General features: G+C 39.9%; 1 protein-coding gene across 1 annotated transcript in view; it reads right to left on the reverse strand.

Moving 5' to 3' along the window:
- Window positions 1-1,378: 1,378 nt before the first annotated feature.
- ARPP21 (cAMP regulated phosphoprotein 21) overlaps window positions 1,379-21,242 on the reverse strand; it is a 158,531-nt gene continuing 138,667 nt past the window's right edge. Inside the window, exons 20-21 of the mRNA XM_044455162.1 lie at window positions 4,460-4,611; window positions 1,379-1,659 (exon numbers count right to left, since the gene is read on the reverse strand). Coding sequence (XP_044311097.1) covers window positions 1,402-1,659; window positions 4,460-4,611 — 410 coding nt within the window. The 3' untranslated portion in view covers window positions 1,379-1,401. The remainder of the gene's footprint in view (window positions 1,660-4,459; window positions 4,612-21,242) is intronic.

Genomic DNA, 21,242 nt, shown 5'->3' on the forward strand with positions numbered 1-21,242 from the left:
TTTTCGCAGCAGAAAGCCCCACTAAGCCAAGACTGCCCCACTTCAACCAATGAGCCGCCAACCTGCTTACCTGTTGCTGTCCTTGGGAAAAGGTAGCGGAAAAGTCTTTGTCTCCCTTTCCTTCCAGTGCCCGGCATCTTGGCCAGAGCAACACAGAGTACCTGGCACCTGGGAGGGAAGAGATGTCTGCCCTTGATGGAGCACTGGCTGTTGGAAGGGAGGGGGCGGGTGGAGACTTGTAAGGAAGAAAGCATTCCTGTGGATGGGAGTGACCATCCCATTTCACTTGGGTTTTCTAAGCCAAAAACTCAGAGGGGTGCGACTGCCCATTAACATTCAAAGCAATTTCTCCCTCGATCTGCTGTTCTTGCAGCACCATCTGGGGGCTCTGTTCATCTTCATTATTCATGTTATGAACCTAATACTGACTCTGTAATGTCACCTGCCTAATCAGGTGTGGCCACCAGAGGAGACCAGGGTAGGCCAATAAGGCAATTTGCTCTGCACGTGTGCCTTTCTCTGCCTCTCTGAATTGCTGTACATGTGTGTTCAGGTAGAGACATGTGTCACAAAAGTGTGTCTTCAAAATTAGCACGATACACAGTATTGGCACAATCAGATTATTCATCCCAAAATACAGAGGAAGGCCTTATTTTTCTTTCAACCTATTATCAATGTAGTTGTGTCAGCAAAACAATAGTAGACAGTTCAAGGCACAATTATGTTTAAAAAGGAAAGAAATCCTCCAGTGATCAGCATTACTTATGGGAGCATGCTTACTAATGTCTTATTTTCTTTTCCTTAATTGGAAACGATGGGAAATAAAACCAGCAGAAAGGCCTGGAAAAATAAATAAATAAATAAATAAATAAATGAGAACACACGGATAGTAGAAAGTTGACCTTTCTTCATGAGGTCAAGTAGCTTTATTGTGATTTAACACTACAATACAGTAGATATCCATAAAAAAACCTCTATAGTGTATATAAATTATTCCTTCCATTCAGCAATTTTTAAAATGTCCATTACAACTTTGGTACAATGTGGTTTTATTATATTTTTAAATACTTTTCGCTTCACAAACTGAACACAAAGTACAAAACTAATCTGCATTAGGGATATTGTAATCTACACAGTGGTGTTCAGTGGTAGGAAAAAATCTTACCTCGATGAGTTCATGTCAATCGCTAAGCTATAAAGGCATACCTAGCAGACATGACAAAATATGCACCATTAACCAGTAAACAACTTAAAAGGTGTTGTTGTTGTTTTTACATATTTCCAGCAGCACTGTCTCTATCCTTTTTTTCATTCTCCTTTTCATTTGAAGGCCATGAGTTAGTTGTCATTAAAAAAAAATGCACAGCTACCTTTATATATCTGTACTAAGAATTCACAGTTTCAGTACTTGACCTGCCATCCGGGATTGTTAATATTTGCACAGTTTGTCCTGCAGTTGGCAGAGATAACTGGGACATTGTTAGAAGGACAGTGTGGTGCAATCAAACGTAGATTGTTCTGTGGGGAGGGTGGGATGACATTACAGTAAACGGGCATTCCAGTGGCTGTAAGTGTTCCTTGACCTGATTGATTAGGTAGTATAATTGGCTGTTGATACGACTGTTGCTGCAGTCCTTGAGAACCCTGGGTCATTGGCACCTGGAAGACAGCACACGAGAAGCAAATTAAAGTGCAGAAGAACCCAGCTCTCCCAAAACATTCTCTTTGCTTGCTTTTCAGTATTAGATTTGACCAGAGCAAATGCCACAACCTTCTATTCCTGTCTATTCGAGTTCTGTGTCCTCAGATATTTAAGAACTGCCCATCTGAGAATACTTGGTGACTTAATGAAAACTGGGGGTACACATTGGTCTTCTACCCTCCTTCTTTTTTTTTCTTCTCCTCTTCCATTCCAGAGTACACCTTAGTTCACTAACAGCAGTAATTTAAGGAGTGAGCCAATCTTTTAAAAATAAGGTTTCTTTATGCTGAGGTGGGCAACTAGGGAGAAGAAACCAAGACAGGGGAATGGAAACTGGAGGAACATTAATATCTAAAGCTGGGTTACAGTGTTTGAAATCTAGTCCAATATTACAGTGATAACAACTTTTGTTTGCACACATGTCCTTCCAGAATTAACTAAACCAAACTTACATTCATAATGAGTATATAAAATGCTATTTCATGCAGTGTGTAGAACTACAATATTGGACCGGCACAGGTTTTTGGTAGCAAAATAGGACCTCTCTCTTTCTCTGTGTGTGATTTAATAAAATATAGACTAAGATGTTGAATTGGTGTAATGCAGATAATTGTATAGCTGTATAAGAAAGACTAACAGTCAGTTGTTCTGATCCCATTGACCTATCTTAATTTTGATTGCTTTAGAGGTCAGACAGAGAACCAAGAACCTTGGTCTTTTCCTAGGAAAAAAAGAGATGACGGGTTTGGGCTGTGTTTTGCTACCTAGATGCCAGTCTGGGTATTTTTACCTTGGGCTTACCAAAAAAAGTTATTAACAACCATGTGATAGTGGGGAACCAGCCTGAATACTGTGTTGCCATTGCGGCATAAAAGCAAAACTGTACCCATGGAATCCTGTTTACCTGTGCTTTAGTGCAGTTCTCAAATGTAGAGTTTAATAGCTCAGCTGCAGTTATTTTGAATTTGGAAAGGCCCATAAGACATGCAGCATCCAAAGAATTAAATCAAGTTTTCTGACATTTAAGTGCAAAATAATGACAGATGAGCATGCCTTACTTCCCTATCTCCACCCCCCCCCCCAACCTATCCCCATTACTTGATGGCTTTGCCTTTCTATAGTTTGTGTAGATTGACATTACAAACAGGATTGTCAAATCCATTTAACTCTTAAAAAAGAAGCATTGGAGATTATCTAAAATATGGCAAAAGTGCATAGGAAAAGTGTTTAATCTGATGGAATGAACCTCTGGAGTTTCCAGGTAAATTGCAGAATGGAACGTGGGTATTGACACAAGAACTCTAAACAGAGCTGATAAGAAATCCCAGTTCTCACATTTTAGTGTTAAATGTTACTAAGCAAACAAGTTCTTTCTATATATCCTTTCAAAACTACCATTGGTGTCCCTGGGATCTAAACCAATTTTAAGCAAGGGGTAAAGAACAATTATTTTGCCACTTTCTCTTTTCCAGAAAAGTTAATTTTTGGTCAAGTTAAAATGAAGGTGATTCATAAGTAAATTGAATTTTTGTTTGTTTTTCTAGCAATTATGAAGCTATCCAGTAACATACTGCTCTGTACCAGAATGAATGTATTAACTGCATTTTTATATATGGCACTTTTAATAGCTTGTCTTTCCATCTCTTTTGTGTATATGGCACCAGGCTAAAACCTTTGTATTTCCCCAATGTTTTAAGATCTGATTGTTTTAACTGGGGCTTTATTGTAAGTTGAATTTTTAGGACACTGCGTTTTATTTTATATTTTATATTGTTAAATATAAAATATTGTCTGGAGACTTTGGTAAGGGACAGTCTAGAAAAGTTAATAAAATAATAAATAAAATAAAATACAACCATGTGAATTTTATTGACTTCCTAATGCCCTGAAAAATACTCAAAGTACGTGAATTCCATTGTGCTATAATACCGAAGTGTCACATTTATACTCCTAAATGCACAGCTTATGATACACTAACGAAGGCAGCCACCTGGATCATTTCCGCAGGTTTCGAGCCTCAAAGTGCATCCATCCTGAGGAGGCCTCTGCGCAGCAGTGACAAAGGGAAGAAGTGGGAGTCGTGAAATACAACAGCCGACTTACTGCATGCAGCAGGCCATTTCTCTCACAGGCCGAGAAGGCATGAGCACAGCAAGAGGAGCAGAATCAGTTCTCATGTCTTTTCCTGGACTTCTGGACTAGGGACTATACGAAGGCAATTAGGGCCCAGGGTGACGCTGTTTCTCCATGCCTGCTTCTTATGTACCAACAGCTAAGCCATGATCACATCATTAGAGCAAGTGTGCTCCCCTTTCAGGCATCCTCACCAGTATTTATGGTCCAACAAGATTGAAAGAGGGTCATTTTTTTTCTGGCTTCCTGGCTAAGCTGTGATTTCCTCTGTCCATGCCAGTTGCGGAGGAAATCTATTTCCTATCTATTTGCACTTTACAGATGTGCATTTTATTGCCATTATTGAAAATGTTTCAGGCTATTTTAATTGTGCGCATGTATGTTTACTTTGTGAGCAGCCTTGAGCGGGTAATTTCAGGTATTTCCCTGTAGTAAAGTATAATTCTCTACACTATCCCTAAGTGGCAATTTCCAGATTCTTTTTGTGGTGCCACTGAATCCAATTTAAATCTCTAGTGACATTATATACCTAAATATAGACTTCCTCTGACTTAGTGGAACATTCCCTCCTTTTTTGGAATGTTCTTTTTCAAAATGATGAACTTCCATAAAGTTGCTTAGTACCTGATAAGACGACATGGCTGGGTACTGGACCATCATGCCTTGCACCTGATTTCCCTGTTGATTATTCATTAGGTTCTGAGGTTGGGGAGGCTGCTGTATTCCCAGGAGTCCTTGGAATCCTTGTTGTTGACTAGACAAGACAGACTGGTAACCTGAAAGAGGTGAGATATTTTCAGCACCAAAGGCATTCCTGAGTGGTCAACCCCCTGTCATAGAGCAGGTTTCTATACCTTCAATACCTCCCAGGTCCTGCTGCTGCTACAGTATTAGAAAAGGGGAAAAAAGAGACATCACTCAAGATAGCTCAACAGCAAGTGTACTGTAATCATTTTTTGCAGAATCCCTTCTCATGCAAATAAAGAGGATGAACCAACAATAAGGACAATGAAATAGAACTCTCTCTCTATAATATATGGGTTAACGCATTGTTCCAAAACAAGAAATGTAATTATTCTCTCTCTCTCTGTCTCTCTCTCTCTCTCTCTCACACACACACACACAAAGAATTTAGGCATAATGTTTTTATATTATACTCTGATATATTATCTTGGATTGGATCCAGATTGAGTCAGAGTAGACCTACTGAAATCAGTGTGAGAAATTACTCATAAGTAACTTAAGTCCCACTGATCTGAATAAATCTTAGTGTGACTATATTCAGTCCAACCTGTATAGTACTAGTGTATAGTACTATTTATTGGATTGGTCTGGATAGTCCTTACTGGAGATGTGGTGTTTTTTGGAGAATCAAAACTAAAACAACTGAAAGAAACAGAATGAAATATAGACGAAGGAAGGAAGGAAGGAGGAAGGAAGGAAGATACTAAGGAGACAAAGAAAGAAAGGTAACTAACACACAAATAGGTGAAATTACACCTTCTGTTCTGTCTGTGGACCTTTCAATAGACTTGTCAATTAAGGTGAAGTTATTTGAGGATGGGGGAAAGGATCATACCATATCAATCACAGAGACATTTCTGATATGAAACAATCCAGTTCTCCTGGCCAGATGTGCTGTGCACGCCCCGGTCTTCAGAAGAAAGTTATTAGCTCTCAGCAGAGTGACATTTCAGTGATGTTGTTTGCTTTCTATTTCCGTGCACAATTGAAAGATGCCGAGCTGATGATCTCATGAGTCGTGAGGTGTATTGAACAACAAACGACTCATGAATAGAAATTGAGCCACCATGACACTTATGTACTTTCACATGGAAATAACACAGTATTTGCTTGCTGGAGAAACTCTTATTTGCCTGAAGTATGTTTATTCACTGAGTGCCACCATAGTGTTGAAAGAATGGCAGTATGCATAATTGAATGCAGAGTGAGAGGAAGCGGGAGAGAGAGAAAGACCCCAGCAAATATGAAAGAATAAGCAGCATTTATGGGATTTTTTTTTCAGATTTCAAGCTGTCCTTGGCTCTCTGGCCGCATATTATAGAAGATTACTTTGAGGGTTCTGTATTAAAAGAATGATGACATTCAATATGTATCTGCCCAGAGAATGATGCATGAATAGAAGTCAGAGACCAGTGTGAAGTACCTTGGTCGTTTTTGCCTGTTGCTTGCAACACTTTGTAACAAGGATGTGGGAACTGCTCTGTATTGAGAGTCACTTGGGATCAGAATCCAATGTATTCAGAATGATGCACGGCAGATCCCAGGTTTGGCGCAGGGATGAAACAAGATGCATCTCCAGATGCAGGCTAGTCTGGCAAACATTTAGTCTAAACATTTGTACCAGTATTGTCAGTCATAAAAGCAGCCAAGTTACATGTGTATCTCATTGTATGAACTTCCATACAAGCTGTTGTGCTGTTGTTCTCCCTGCTTCTCCCTCAATAGCTTTGTCTGAGCAGCAGCTTGCAATAACCTCCTTCTCTTAGTTTAAGCCAATCTTTCTCTCAGAAGAAGCTCCATTCTTCCATTCACTAATCCCTGACTTTTGCTCAGTGGCCAAATTTCCATAAATGTAAAAAAAGATGAGGATGGAATAAGTCCTGCTTTGTAACAACTAGAGCGTTATCATCATCCCTTGCTTGCCATGAAATATTGCTCATGAAATACTTGTTGGAGAGTGGTTGATGCCCAGGCCATTTTGAGACAGCTGTTAAATAGCGTTCTGCATGGCATTGTTTCCCCATTTCTAGGCAGCCTGGGAAAACCTATGCAACGTGGTAAGAATAGGAGAAGGGATCTTTATACTGAAATGGGGAAAATGCCACTTTGCTAGATAGAATATAAGCAGACCGAAGAAGCAGCCCACCAGAAGAGTTCTCCTTCATGCTTGCTCTCCTGCTCATTAGCTTTCATACTACATAAAGTGTAATCCTGGCAAGCCTCTTTACTGTCTCCGGAGAACATACATACGTGGCTTACTTTCCAACAGCAGCACACATCAGATGAACCACCCTATTACTGCAAGCTCCGGGGCCTCTTTACTGCAATTATATCATCCTCCATGTTATCTCTGCTACAAAGGCAGGGTTTTTTTAATCAAGGCAAACATGAGACACATTGTTAAACGGGCAGAGGAATGAGCTGTGCACAGAATTTCAATAAGTGCCTCCAAGGAAAAAGGGCACGTTGGATTTCCTGTGTAAATGGACAAGGCTGTCATCTTACTGAGGTAATTCTCTGAACTTTTATGATCCGTATCACCATGCAGACAGTAAGGCAACTTAAAGCATTCCCGGAGGGAGAGCTGCCGTATGAAAGACCCACCACTGTTTTAATTTCTTAATGAGCCTACGGTGCTTAAAAGATAAAGAGCAGTAGTCATACACCTCCGCTGGTATTGTAACCCAGCAGTGTAATTAAAGCTGGTCTAATGATCTCTGCCTAGATCCCTTTGCAAATAACAAGTCTATTTGGGAAGTGTCAGCCTCTTTCCCACCCCACTTCTTCTAAATTTAGACAGGTGGCAAATCTGAGCCCCAAATCCTGCTCTGCTTTACGATAAAGAGGCTTTTGGTTGACACATCTCAGCTCTGCCTTTAGCCCTTGGACACAGTTTTAAGGCCTTTTAATCCCATGCACCCACACTCATAAAAAAGTAAGATTTCACCCAAGTGACTCAGAGGGATGGGCGAATCCCATTTTCAAAAGCAACATATAGATTTTTTGTCATCATGGCTTTCAGAAACACTTTTAGAGAGAGCAGCATTGCAGTGGCTCTGGTTTGATTCATTTCCATGAGTCTTGTACTATGGACACTTTTACATCGCTTTACATTAATTTTCAGCTGTTTGGGTTTGAAAGTCAGATGTGGACAACCTCAGACAACACACTCCTAGCCATATTCCTAGTTTTGCTTCCTTGGAACTGGCCATGGGGACGTGACTGCTGCAACAGAGACCTGTTCAGCCTGATTTACCAACACACTGCTTAAGGATTGTGCCAGACGGACACAGTACAAATGATAACATTTCCTTTGAGATATTTCCGATATTCGTTGTGCATTCCCATTTAGGGCTCTCCTTTTGGTGACTTCTAACATGAGCTGAATGCTAAGAGTTATTACCCAAGTCTGAAATTTCACTTTCTTCTTGTTGTATTTTAACTTGCTCTGGGAGCTACCACTATGTCTGCAGTGAAGAGAGCTCGGAGGCTGAGAAAAGTCTACCTGCAGAATCTTAGAATCTCACATCACCATCCATTATCAGTTGTCTTGTCCATTGCTAATATTTTATACAATTAGTCCCCCTCTGCTAAACTTTTAAATCAATTAAGTTATTGGTTAAAATATATTCATGGAGTTGAAAGGAATCAAAAGTCCAGCTCTTACATAGATGATATATTTGTCACTAGCCACTGCTATTCTGCACCTGAAGGTGAAGAGAAGCATCAGAGTCTTGTTGCATCCCATTCCCCCTAACAGATGGGCCTCCTAAAATGACAAGGAATGTCAACAAATGACAAAGAATTTCAACACACCTAACTCACTAAAAAGGATATGGTATGGAGGCAGTCAGTTGTTTTACAAATCTACTGTACTCGGTGAGAAAGTAGCAAATAAACATAACTCCAACAAGTTTTTTTTTTCTATCAAGGCCACAGTATCATATCACAAACTGATTTTGAAAGAGTCTGTTATCTATACAATATGTGAACTGCATATTATTATTATTATTATTATTATTATTATTATTATAACAAGGAAGCAGTAGGGGAGTCTAAGAAGGGTAGCGAAAGGATGGAGGACATGGCATGGGTAACCTTTCTCCACTGCCTGCTTTCCTGTCCCAAATTCCCTTCAGCTGTGTCTCCTCCTAGAACCTGCTAACAAAGCTCCAGAAGCTTGCGAGGATAAATACATCAGGAGTCCTGCAGAGGGAAGCCAGCACTGGTGATCTGGAACAGGAAAACATTTTCTTTCATTTCACCTGCTGTCAGGACTCAGCTGCACACATCTACACGTAACCTGCAGTTCCCTTCATTCTTCTCCAGTCCTTAGTTCTTCAGATTGAAAGACTGGGCAATTCTGTGTGAAATTCTTCCATGGGAGAATTCCTTTTATCTTACAAGGTACCACAGTGCACCTACTTTTCTCTGGTACTAATAATACCAATATTCTTTCAAATTGTGCAAGATCAAAACACCTGAAGGTTGGTGTCACTCTTATTTTCATCGAAGATTCCCACTGTTTCAAATATTGTTGCACAGATTGCAACAGCAGTGATGTTGAGGATTCTTTTGTTTAGCTAGAGCACACACAAGATCAGAGCTTTGAACTGGATTCCTAGTCTGTTTTGCTTGCGGAGCACCTTGGAATACCTTTAACTGTAAAATGTTCCTTAATTTTGATATACAAACATCCAAGACCTGTTTTCCATCATCATCATCTCATCATTTTCATCTTTATTTCCATACCACCCAATAGCTGAAGCCCTCTGGAGAGTTTAATGTATAAAACAAAACAATAAAATACTGAAATCACAAAACAATATTAAAATGAATTCAACATTAATTTAAAACAGCTAAAAACAAATATAGTAAAAAAGACTGCAAAAGAAAATAATCATCTGGATAACCCTTCAGGCCCTTGGACAACCAAGGAGATCTTTAAAGGTCTCCACATAAAGGGCTGTCTTGACCTGGCACTGAAAAGATGGTAAGTTTGGCACCAGGTGGGCTGTAGCAGGGACACAGTTTCAAAGATGGGTGGCTACCACGGAAAAGGACCTCCCCCTTGTTGCCACCCTCCAAGTCTCTCATGGGGTTGGAAATTGGATGAGGGCCCCAGAGAGGCTGAGTGAAGTGACTGAATAGATCACAGTTGAGCAAGGCACTTCAACAGGTACTGCAGTCCTAAGTCATGTAGGCCATTATAGATTAAAATCAGTACCTTGAACTGGGCAGGAAAGCATGCAAGAAGCCAATATGGGCAGGCCAGAACTAGTTTTATGTATTTGGACTTATGGGTCGCAGTTATCAATCCGGCTGCCACATTCAGCACCAACTGCAGCTTCCGAATTTTCATCAAGGGCAGCTCCACATAGAATGTATTGCATTAATCTAATTTAGAAATTACCAGAGCATAGATTACTGAAACTTGGTGACCTTTGTCCAGATAGGGGTGTAGCTGGACCACGAGTTGATGTTGGTAGAAGGCTCTCCAAACCACTGAGGCCACCTGAGACTCAAGTGATAAAGTTGGATCAAGGAGCACAAATTTGCTCCTTCAGGGAGAGTGCAACCCCATTTAGAACAGGTTGGACACATGTCATCTGGTCAAGGGAAACCACCACCAACAGGAGCTCAGTCTTGTCTGGACTGAGCTTCAGTTTGTTGGCCTTCATCCAGTCTATTGTCAGTCACTAGTTTAGCACATCTACAGCCTCACCTGCTGACTAATGAAAGGAGAACTAAAGCTCCTTGTCATCAGCATACTGATGGCAGTGCGCTCCAAAACTCCACTCAGCTGTTTCCTGTAAACGTTAAACAGCATGAAGGGCAGAACAGACCCCTGATGAATTTGTGGGGCTGAACAGTATTTCCCAAGTGCCACCTTCTGGAGATGGCCCTCCAAGTAGGAGTAGAACCACTGCAATGCAGTGTCTGCAAATCCCAACTCAGAGAGTCACCTCAGAAAGATACCATGGTTGATAATATTGAAAGAGTTCAGGAATATCAACAAGGTCACACTCTCTGTCTCTCTTCTGGCATAGGTCATCATACAGGACGGCCAAGGCTATTTCCATGCCGTAATCATTTCTGAACCCCACCTGAAATGGATCTGGATAATCAGGCTCATCCAAGAGTGCTTGGAGTTGATGGTAACCACCCTCTCTAGAACCTTGCCCAGGAAAGGGTTTTTTGCTACTGGCCTATGGTTATTCAGTTCTTCCAGGTCAAGGGGGAACTATGTGTTGTGAGCCGTCCAGAGACAGAAGTGATTGGACAGTCTAGAAAAATCCTAAATAAATAAATAAACTATTTTGGAAGTGCTCTCACTGCCCCTGGCCAAGCACCATGTCCACATTCTCAAGGTGTACCAACTGTTGAAGCAAAACAGATGCAGTTGGAGCTGGGCTAGGTTTATCAGAATGTATATATATTTACAGTATATATTAATATTGTCCCTACAAAGCCTGCATATATCTACATTTATTGAACCTAACATCAGCCTACAGCTAGGGGAATGTAGACTCAGCTGGGCAGCACCACAGTGTAACCAAAAGAAGGGCTAAACCAGAACATCAGTTTCCCTTTAGCTGTACAAGCCTCTTTTTAAGTACCATTACCATTAATTGTTTTACATGATACTGAAAGCATAATAGTAATAGTCGCCGTTTGTAGTAATAGCAGCAGCAGTAGTAGTAAGATAAGGCATGCTCATTCTTACAGACTGAAATGAAATTTAATTTGGATAGTGATGGCAATTCTGCATTCTGTTCAAGCAGCCCTTTAAAACAGGAAAACGATCCATAGATTGAAACCATGGAGCTGTTGGAAGCCTTCAGGGAAGCTATTTTAAATGATGCTGAAGGAGCAGTTGCCCCCTCCTGATTCAAATAATCTGTTATTAGTTCTTATGAGCACCCATATGTCTGACTATTATGAGGCATAAAAACTAAGCATAACAGATGGTCTTAAAATACACCACTCTCCCTGCTCTCAATGTAATCTTGAATGGATGCAAAAGCAGGCCTTTAAAACTTGCATCTTGCCCTATCCTCTAGCAAACTATTTCTTCCTTCCATATGAAATGGTTGTTTTGCCAATTCCCATCTTTCTATTTATCAGAAAGGTAAACAAATGCAGAATTCTGGCATACTAGAATCATTCCCATGCTACTAGAATTGGCAGAACTGCCTGCCAGCTGGGAATATGATAGAGAACAAATCCCTCTGGGGGAATGAAGGCCTAGGCATGACCTTCCAAGAGGAAAACTATTCTGTGGCAGGGGAGTGCAGCTGTGGGTGTGCATGTCTTTTTCTGAGTGTAGAATCCCATCTAGCTGAAAAGCCACCTCCTGGCCTTCCTGGTCCCATCTGCAATCCTACCTACCTCAGAGAAAACAACTGAAAATGCAGAACTGTTAGCTGAACAGCGTTGGTGGAATCTATGGGTTGGATTTTGGGAAAAAGAAATTATCTATCTAGCTAAAAGAATGATCCAGCCTAACTAGACTCAACATGAATAGTAACACCAAAATTCTCATTTCAGCTTCTTCCCAGAGTTGGGACTACTGAGTTACCTGGTTGTGTTTCCCAAGTGTAACATATGCAATAGGAGTTCCCCAAGGGATTTTGTGCAGAGCAGTTGGGTGCAACCTTGCATTCATTCAGATTGTCTGTGTCTTCCTCCCTGATGCTCTGCATCGCTCACACACTGATCAAACACTGCCCAAAAGAAGCCCTGGGGTGCAGTGATCCATTCAAGTGTGTACCTGGTCATCAATTAAACATCACACAAAAAGAATCTCAATACAACTATGCAATCTCAGTTCACAGGAGATAAAATGTGCACATTAACAGACAACTGTGCATGCTCTGATTTTGGAATTAAAATTTAGAAATTCTCCTAGCTAAATCATAATTCAGGAGAAGTGGAATACAGAGCATAGTGATGTACACAGATGTATGTGGAGCTTTTTGGATATCAATATTTGAAGGGGAACTAGATGTAAATCAGACTTAGTGTATGCCACTATTTAGTGTATGTCTATAAACCTGCCAATTTGAGGTGAACACTTAGCACATCTAATTGGCTGGACTTTGTCCACAAAACTCTAAGCAAAATAAATATATTATTCTTTAAGTTGCATCAAAACTATATGCACTTTGTTTCAGGGTATACAATAAACCATGTAGAATAGAAGATCAGTTTGGGATAGCTTATGGAACTGCTATATTTCTTTTGGAAATTAACTGAATTAACACAGCAGTTTTACTCAGGATACATATTAGAAGGACCTTTTGTCATTCTTTTTCCAGCATGGTGAAAATATAACCTGAGTGCCTTTGTTAATTTTATGGAAAGACTTTAGATTTTCTGATGTCAAGAAATCATGTACAGGCAGTCCCTGAGTTACAAATGTCTGAATTCTGGACAACCCATACTTATGAACAAACTGCCGTACAGCCTCACACACACACACACAGAGAGAGAGAGAGAGAGAGAGAGAGCGAGCGAGCGCGCGCGAGCAGGCAATCAACATCACCAAAGAGAGAGAGGATGTGAAAGGGGAGAGATGGAGGCCTCCAAAGCACCACCATAGAGAGAGAAAAGGGGAAAAAGGGGAAAGAGGGAGACTTCCAAAGCATGCTTTCCTGCCCAGCCTATCTGGAGAGGAAAATCCAGAGGGTAGCTAGAGATGTCAGTGGTGTTTCCACTTTCATGGGGGAGGTCCTGTGCCCTGAACCCCTGCAAATGTAGAGGGCTGACTGTACATTATCTGTCTTGCATACACATTTGACTAAAATATGAATTTCTCAGGAACAGAACTCATTCATAACCTGGGAACAACAACAGCACAAATGAAAGTTCCAATACAAATTTTGCAGTGTTTTCATTTCATGACGAAATTTTAAAAAACCAAAACAAAACTCTAATATATTTTCTCTAAAGAAACACATCCCTCTTGTTACATGCAAAAACTTGTTGGCACGAAGAACCAACCTGCAATATAGATGGACACCATTTATAGGTTATATTCCTCTTTTTCTCGCACATAGTAGCTACAGTTACAAATTAATCACACTCTGTCTCAGTCATTTCAAAGGGCACAAAGCTAGTAGTTTAGCCATGCCATCAGTCAAGTGACTTCCTTGAGGCAAAACATGCAGAATACCAGGTACTTGGATGGAACGTTTATCATTCAACTAAAGAAAAAGCATATATTGATATATGATAAAGCAGTGTGAATTAACTTTTACTCTTGCTATTTGTATCAATAGAAAATGCCAAGACAAAACACAGCTATGATTAAGTGTTTTCATTATTTGCTTAAAAAATACAGTAGTGTCCTTCTGCTCCCAGATACATCTTTGAAACAAAATTTTAATTAAGGTAGGCTGGCATTTCAGTTTTTTCTTTCTTGTTTCTCTCCAAGTAAACAGCAGGTAAGGTCAACCCTGTGGCTTCTGTGAGGAAATTGAATGAGAGATGGCTCCTAGGAGATGTGGCATTATTAAGAAGAACACGAAGCAGGGGCACTTTAAAGATAAATGATCACACTTGGGTTTTTCTTTTGCCATCAGAATAGGGAACCTGAGAGAGCTTTCATTTGACACAATTGTATCTGAGTAGGTATTTAAATGGAAAATAAATGAATGGAGGGATACAGATTCAAGCTAGGAAACCACTTCCTTAGTGCAAAGCACCTCATCTATCCTTTTTTTCTTATAGAAAAAAGCATCTTCAGAATACAGTGCAGCTGTAAGAATGCCTCAATATTGGAAAATGGTTTCCCATTGAAATATAAACTTGCTCCTGCTGTTTCCAGGCTTTATGCTCCTTCAGATATCCTTTCATTTTTATGCTTTTTCAAAAAAATGCATTTTAGCAGTAAGTTAAAATTTAACAGTGCCTTCTATATGGTATGAAACTTCACCCAGCCATACAATTTTGAAAAGAAACTTTCCTTTTATTTGTTGTTGTTTAAATCGAGCCTTTCAGGCAAATAATGCTACAAGGACAAACAACTACAATTATCTTTTCCTGAAACATTTCAAATCAAATAATTCTGGAGAAGCCGCTGGACTAGAATCTCGGAATCTATTCCGAACCCAAAACTTGACATAAACACGTTAACAGGGCACTCTGTGTCTGTCCACCTAGAGGTAAGTCCCACTGAGTACAGTGGATTGAATTTCCCCTCCCCGTGTATGTGTAGGGCTGCAACCAAAGGCTATAATCCCATGCCCATGACTTGAGAGTAAGCCTGATCTAGGTGGGACTTGATTCAGAGTAAGCATCTACTAGATTTGAATGTTACATAGGCAGTTGGTTTTCAGGAATCTGAAGTCCATGATGACTAGAACACTAGGAATAGCAGTAGCCACTAACACCTGTGGGGAAGCCGGGATGATGGGTCCCCTGGTGCCATCTGAGTTGCATGCACCTAAATCTCAACCCAACCAGTGAGGGACAGAGATGTGTCGACAGAAGACAGCACAGCAGAAAAAGAACAGAAAACAATAACAAGCCCCTTCCGCATTTCTTGCAACTGCATTTATACCAATGACTTCAAAATAACACTGTGTTTCCAACCAACACGTATTTAGGTTGCAACAATAAATGGGAAGGGGTGGGCCACACACCTCCCAGCCATTTGCATGATGCTTGCTGCCCTCACCTTTGCTGCACGGGTAGCTATAAAAGGGCTATTTCTCTTTAAAGCAAGGGGATGCGTGCCTTGCTGAGAAACAGAATTGCCTTCCGAAAAGCCCCTCTGGAGAGCAATTTTGCTTCATAGTCCTCACATGAATTGCTTTGAAAGGAAAACAAAGCCCTTTTGTGCTAACAGTGGAATTTGATGGCAGTAGCGGTGGTGAGGGGTGCCCCCCCAAGTTGATTCAAGGGAGGGGCAGAACTGGCCCTCAGACCTACAGAAATTTCTCACCTATCCCATAGGATGACTTTTCTTTTTAGAAATGGCTAATAATTTATTCAGTAATCTGAGCACATTTGCACATGCAATAAGCAGAAGTTACTTCCAAGAACATTTTAAAGATATTTAGTTAGGCTGTCAGAGTTATATTTTGATATACAGCTGCAAACAAAGCACAGTATCTATTTATTTACTATACCATCTTTGCTCCAAAGGTATGGACATATATACGGAGGCTCTCTCTCCCCCATTTCATTCACACAACCACGTGAAAGTAGTTGAGCTAAGAAAAACGAAGTCCCAGAAGTCAGCTAGTAAACTTCAGAATACACTTCCTGGTATAGACAGCTTTAGCAAAGGCAAACTGACCATACAGCATGCATAGAAAACCACAAAAGGAGACATCTCTGTCTGCTGTGCAGAACCTGGAAGGCCACTGTCTTGTTAAATGGCTCTCTTTATGCCGTTTGGCATGTATTTTCCTGCCTGAGTAACCTAGAAATGTAATGTGGCATATAATAATAGTTTTTTGAGGTCAGCTGAGACTGACCTAGCATGGCTGAGAGGGATTTGAATCTTGGTTTCTAGTGTAGTACCGGACTGTCAACCTTCTGACAGAGTAATCACATTACAGAGGTCTTTTCACATTACGTTTCCAGTTCATTCCTACACCCCCTTCTTCTCCTAAGTAGTCGTCCTCCCTCCCTCCATAAGAGATCGTTGATTTCATGTATGATTAGGCCCTGTTTGGGTCTGTGGAAATATCATAAACCACGCCAGCTCTGTCCCTTTCTGGAGGAAAATGACCCGAAAACAACAGTGCACACACTGGTAACTTCTAGGCTTGATTTCTGCAATGAGCTCTACATGGGGATGCCCTTGTACCTGCTCCAGAAACTGCAGCTAGGACAAGATATGGCCACCAGGCTGGTTTCTGGGACATTTTGAAGAGAGCACTTGTCAACTATTTTAAAGTCTTTGCACTGGATGCCAAAACAGTTCCAGATACAGTGTTGGTAACTACCTTTAAAGCCCTTCCATGGCTTAGGTCAAAATACTCCCAGGAACACCTTTGCTCATATATTCTGCCTTGCTAGCCAAGGCCCTGCAGGGATAATCTTCTGAAGTTTGCTTCTGTAAGATTAGCGTCAACTGCCCCTAGGCAGTGGTTGCCCCTGAACTGTGGAATGGTCTGTTGGGAGGGATGAATTGGCTATCCCAGACTGCTACCGTCAAGAGGGAGTTAAAGATGTCTCTCTTCCAACAGCCTTCCCAGATTAGTTCTCAGATCAGTTTTATTTAATATGTTGTTTTTAGTCTAATCAGTGGAGGTTTTTTTTTTTTTTTTTTTTGGGGGGGGGGGAGCTAATAAGATGTATTTTCAGTAGTACATTACCCCAGAAGAGATAACAGAAAATGGACAAGAACTGCAATGGAAAATGTTGGAAATGTAAAGAGGTAGATGGGGCTTTTTACCATATGTGGTGGGCATGTGACAGAATCAAAGGATTTTGGAAGCAGACAAACATGGAAATGTAGAAAACACTTAAAATTGACTTTCCTATGAATGCTAAGAATATGTTACTGAGTAACATACCAGAGACTCTTCCTAAGATTATGCCCAAGTTATCATATATCATGTTAAAGAAATAGCAGCAAGAGCATCAATTGCTTCATGCAGAAAGCTGAAGATAGTCCAAAGGTCGAATACTGGAAAAATAAACCCTAGCTGACCATTTATCGATTCTGAAACTAATCAATTATATTAATAGAAGATCTGCTAAAGAATTTAATGAAAAATGGAATAATTATTATGACAAATTAAATAATGCTTAAGAAAACAATCTAAAAAGTGGTTTTTACTTTAATACTAAAGCTATATTATCCACAATTACTTTTATAAACTAGATTGATCTGTATGAGAACTTTAAATAAAAATTGAATGACTTAAATGTGGTCATAGCAGACAAAAAACTACCTTTTGGTGAACTTGTTAGATAATGAAATTATATTTTATATTTGTGAAATATCTCTCCTTTCTTTTTTTATAAAAATAAGTAAAAATTTTAAAAAATCATTGTTGATTTTAATTTCATGTAAGCCTCATATAAGCCTCTCAGAGCCTCTGGGAATGTGTGTATACAAAAATTAAAATACATAAACCTAAAGACCCTGAGCATATGATGTGACTTTACCCTAAGACTACATATGTCTCTATTCTGCTAGCCAAGTTTTTTTTTAAAACGGAGATTCTTGGAATTGACTAAGATGGCTTCTGCATGCTAAACATGTGCTCAGCATGTGAGTTATAAGCCGTCCCATATCCCATGGAATAGATGTGCAATAGTCTTTTTCTCGTTTGGTGAAGAAAATTCTTAAACAAAAACTGTGTGTTAATTTTTAAAACCCTTAAACAAAGTAGCCACCCAAAGTGCCTTCATTGAGGCAGAAGAGATGCTCATATTAACTTACCCTAAGCTTAGGTGGTATTTGTAGAAAGATGCTACACCATGCACCCACAAGACTGTGAAATAAAGCACTGCTCCCAACATATAATTAAATGTAACAATATCATTAAATTTCCTCTAATGGCATAGAATATATTCCACCCTATAAAATATTTGTTATATATGCTATGCTAGTCATGAAGTCGCGTCCGACCCATCCCAATCCCATGGGTAACATTCCTCCAGGCTCTCCTACCCTCCACCATTCCCCGGAGTTCATCTAAGCCCACACCGACTGCTTCAGTGACTCCATCTAGCCACCTCATTCTCTGCCGTTCCCTTCTTCTTTTGCCATATATTGTTCCCAGCATTAGGGGCTCCTCCAGTGAGTCCTTCCTTCTCATTAGGTGGTCAAAGTATTTGAGTTTCATCTTCAGTTTCTGGCTTTCTAAAGAACAGTCAGGGGTGATCTCCTCTAAGACTGACTGGTTTGATCTCCTTGGAGTCCAAAGGACTCGGAGGAGTCTTCTCCAGTACCACATTTCAAAGGCCTCAATTCTTTGGCGCTCAGCCTTCCTTATGGTTCAGCTTTCACAGCCATTTCCTGTTTTGGTAGCTAATGTGACTTATTAAGGTGAAAGGGCAAAGCGATTTAATCCTTACATGTCTTCTTTTTCTCATTTCAAAAGCTCCCTTGATGGGAGTTCATTTTTCATCATGTAGAATGAGATACTATGTTAATTTTTAAAAATCCCACAAGAATTATAAGCAAATTAATTTTAAAATAGTGAATATCCAGTAATAAAATACAATAGATTTTACTGGTTGTCCTGTATTACAAATGTGATATTTGGATATATATGTATTTTAATAATAGGAAATGTCTCCATTCTACTAAAATCTTGAACTGAAAGTCAATGATAAACATTACAAAGGCTTCCAGAAGCCCAGTACTTACTTAATTTGCCCTTTGTCAATATAACACTTAAACAGGGTGAAGCATTAATCTTTTAGTTCCTTTATATCCCACCTCTTTCCATTTTGGAATTCAAAGCAGTGTACATGGGACTTCCCAGATAATCTCCCATCCAAGCACTGACAAAAGAAAGACCTGCTAAGCTACATCATGTGCCTTCAGGCTGTGTCCTGTGTCTTGGAAGAAATCAGCATTTTGTGCCTACTGTATGCTGCCTAATTGTAATTTTGTTCATGTAGTCACTAGAAGAATATGCATTGTTTTGTGGAATGATTTTTTTGCAATCCCTTCTCAAGCAAAAGTGAGACCTGTGCCTCAGATTCAAAATGCAAATATACTCTGCTACATAAACTATTTAAGAGGATGAAAATTAACACATTAAACCAGGCTTCTACTGATTTGATAGCTGAGTAATAATCATGTGTGTGTGTGTGAGTGCATGTGCATTTTAACCTAATTACTACCATAAAACAACCCCCTTGGAAGTGCCTCTAGTTTTTGCTTCTGTTTTGGCCAAAGCTTTCATCTTGAAATGAAATTATAAAATTGGAATGCGCCTTGCTTAATTTTATGTTATGACGCATTATGATTTATACAATGCAACTCCCCAAAGCCACCCAAACTACAAAGTGGGAAGGTAATGTATTGTTCCAGCAAATGATCAAAATGCTGACAGTGACAGCTGTGATTTATTGAGGCAATTCAAATACACTTTGAAAGTATATTAGCTTTGCTGCTGCCCACAAAGGGCGCATTTGAGCAAGCTAGACCACTCCTATGATAAATTATGTACCAGAACCTCGTGAAGGCAATTGCCACATCAGATGCCCAAAGGCCCCCAAATTACTGTGATAATGCAGTTTTCATGATAATGCCTCACATGTGGTGGCATCCAGAATACATGAAGAAAAATCTCTGGTGTGCTTTGGAGGCGAGAAGGGAAGATAACATTATGACAGTGTCTGTATCTCTACAGTCATATCTCTACATTTACAATGCTTTACAAATGGCCTCTGGAATCAAACATGACCTATGAGGCTGCAGCTCGATCTTCACCCTTTAAGAGCAAAATATACCATTAAATTCAGAGCTATTTCCTCCCTGAATGTCTGTGTGCATAGGGTACTATGTGTATGAAATGATATTGTCACTTTGGAAAGAAAATGTTCTGCTAATTTCAGACAGCTATGCCAGATTAAATGGCTATATAACAGAGGAAAAACAGAATAGGAATCCAGCTAAATCCCATGCCTGCGTGTTTGCTGATGTCATATTCCAAAGGGATGGCACTCACTGGAGAGCCAACATGATGTAGAGCTTAAATGTTGGACTGGCAATGAGGAGAACTTGGTAGGAGTTTCCACTTGGCCAGCCACTGACTCTTGATCTCAGGGCTATTGTGAAGACAACATGGAGGGGAGGAAGGCCATGTAAGATACTCGGGGCTACTCGGAAGCAGGAAAAATTGGTACTGATGCTGAGAAAAATAATAAATAGAATCTGCATGCTGCCACAGAAGCCTTTGTGGTGAATCAGAAAGAGTAGCATCATTCCATTGTTAATGAAGAAAATTGCTAAACATTTTCTGACTCATGCTTCCATGAGTTTCAAATTCTGCATTTCTATTTTTATAAACAGAGATAATGAAATAAAGTACATTTCTATGATGTACTTAAGGTCAAGGCTTCTTCCAATTAATGTCCTTTGATATTGTTCTTGTAACTGCATCTCCTACCTGCATACTTTTAGCAAGGCTCATAGTACTTTCCCATTCCCATTTCTGCCTTTTTATCCTTGTAGGTTTTTGATGGCTCACCCAGTGCCCACAAATAAGGAACATCATCAAGATCGCAACCCTATGCATTTTCATTTATTCAGACATGGGGAACACAGATCATCTTGCAAACTCCCTCCTGGTGGAGGATGGGCTAGAGTAGCAACACAGGCTGAGGTTATCGACTCCTGTTACATACGATTATAGGAAGCCCCATCAATTTATATAGCAACTACTTCAAAGGAAGTAGGCTTAGGGCTGCAGCCACAGTTCCAATACCATTTAGTTCCATCACAAACTATTTTATGGGTTTAATCTAATGATTAGATGAAACATGCTTTGCTAATGTTAAGATACATTTCTATGGATGCATTACAGAAATACATAGAACAATGCTGCTTGCTTATTTAGTTGCATTTATTTAATGCGATAAAGTATCATTTAGGTCTCTTGGAGTTTAACTGATTACATGCAAAGTGGTAATTTTAACATACTTTTCATTGCCAGCTAATGAAAAGTGGATGGAT

The sequence above is a fragment of the Varanus komodoensis genome, unplaced genomic scaffold (assembly GCF_004798865.1).
Source record: "Varanus komodoensis strain SLA01 unplaced genomic scaffold, ASM479886v1 scaffold10, whole genome shotgun sequence".
Classification (NCBI taxonomy): Eukaryota; Metazoa; Chordata; class Lepidosauria; order Squamata; family Varanidae; genus Varanus; species Varanus komodoensis.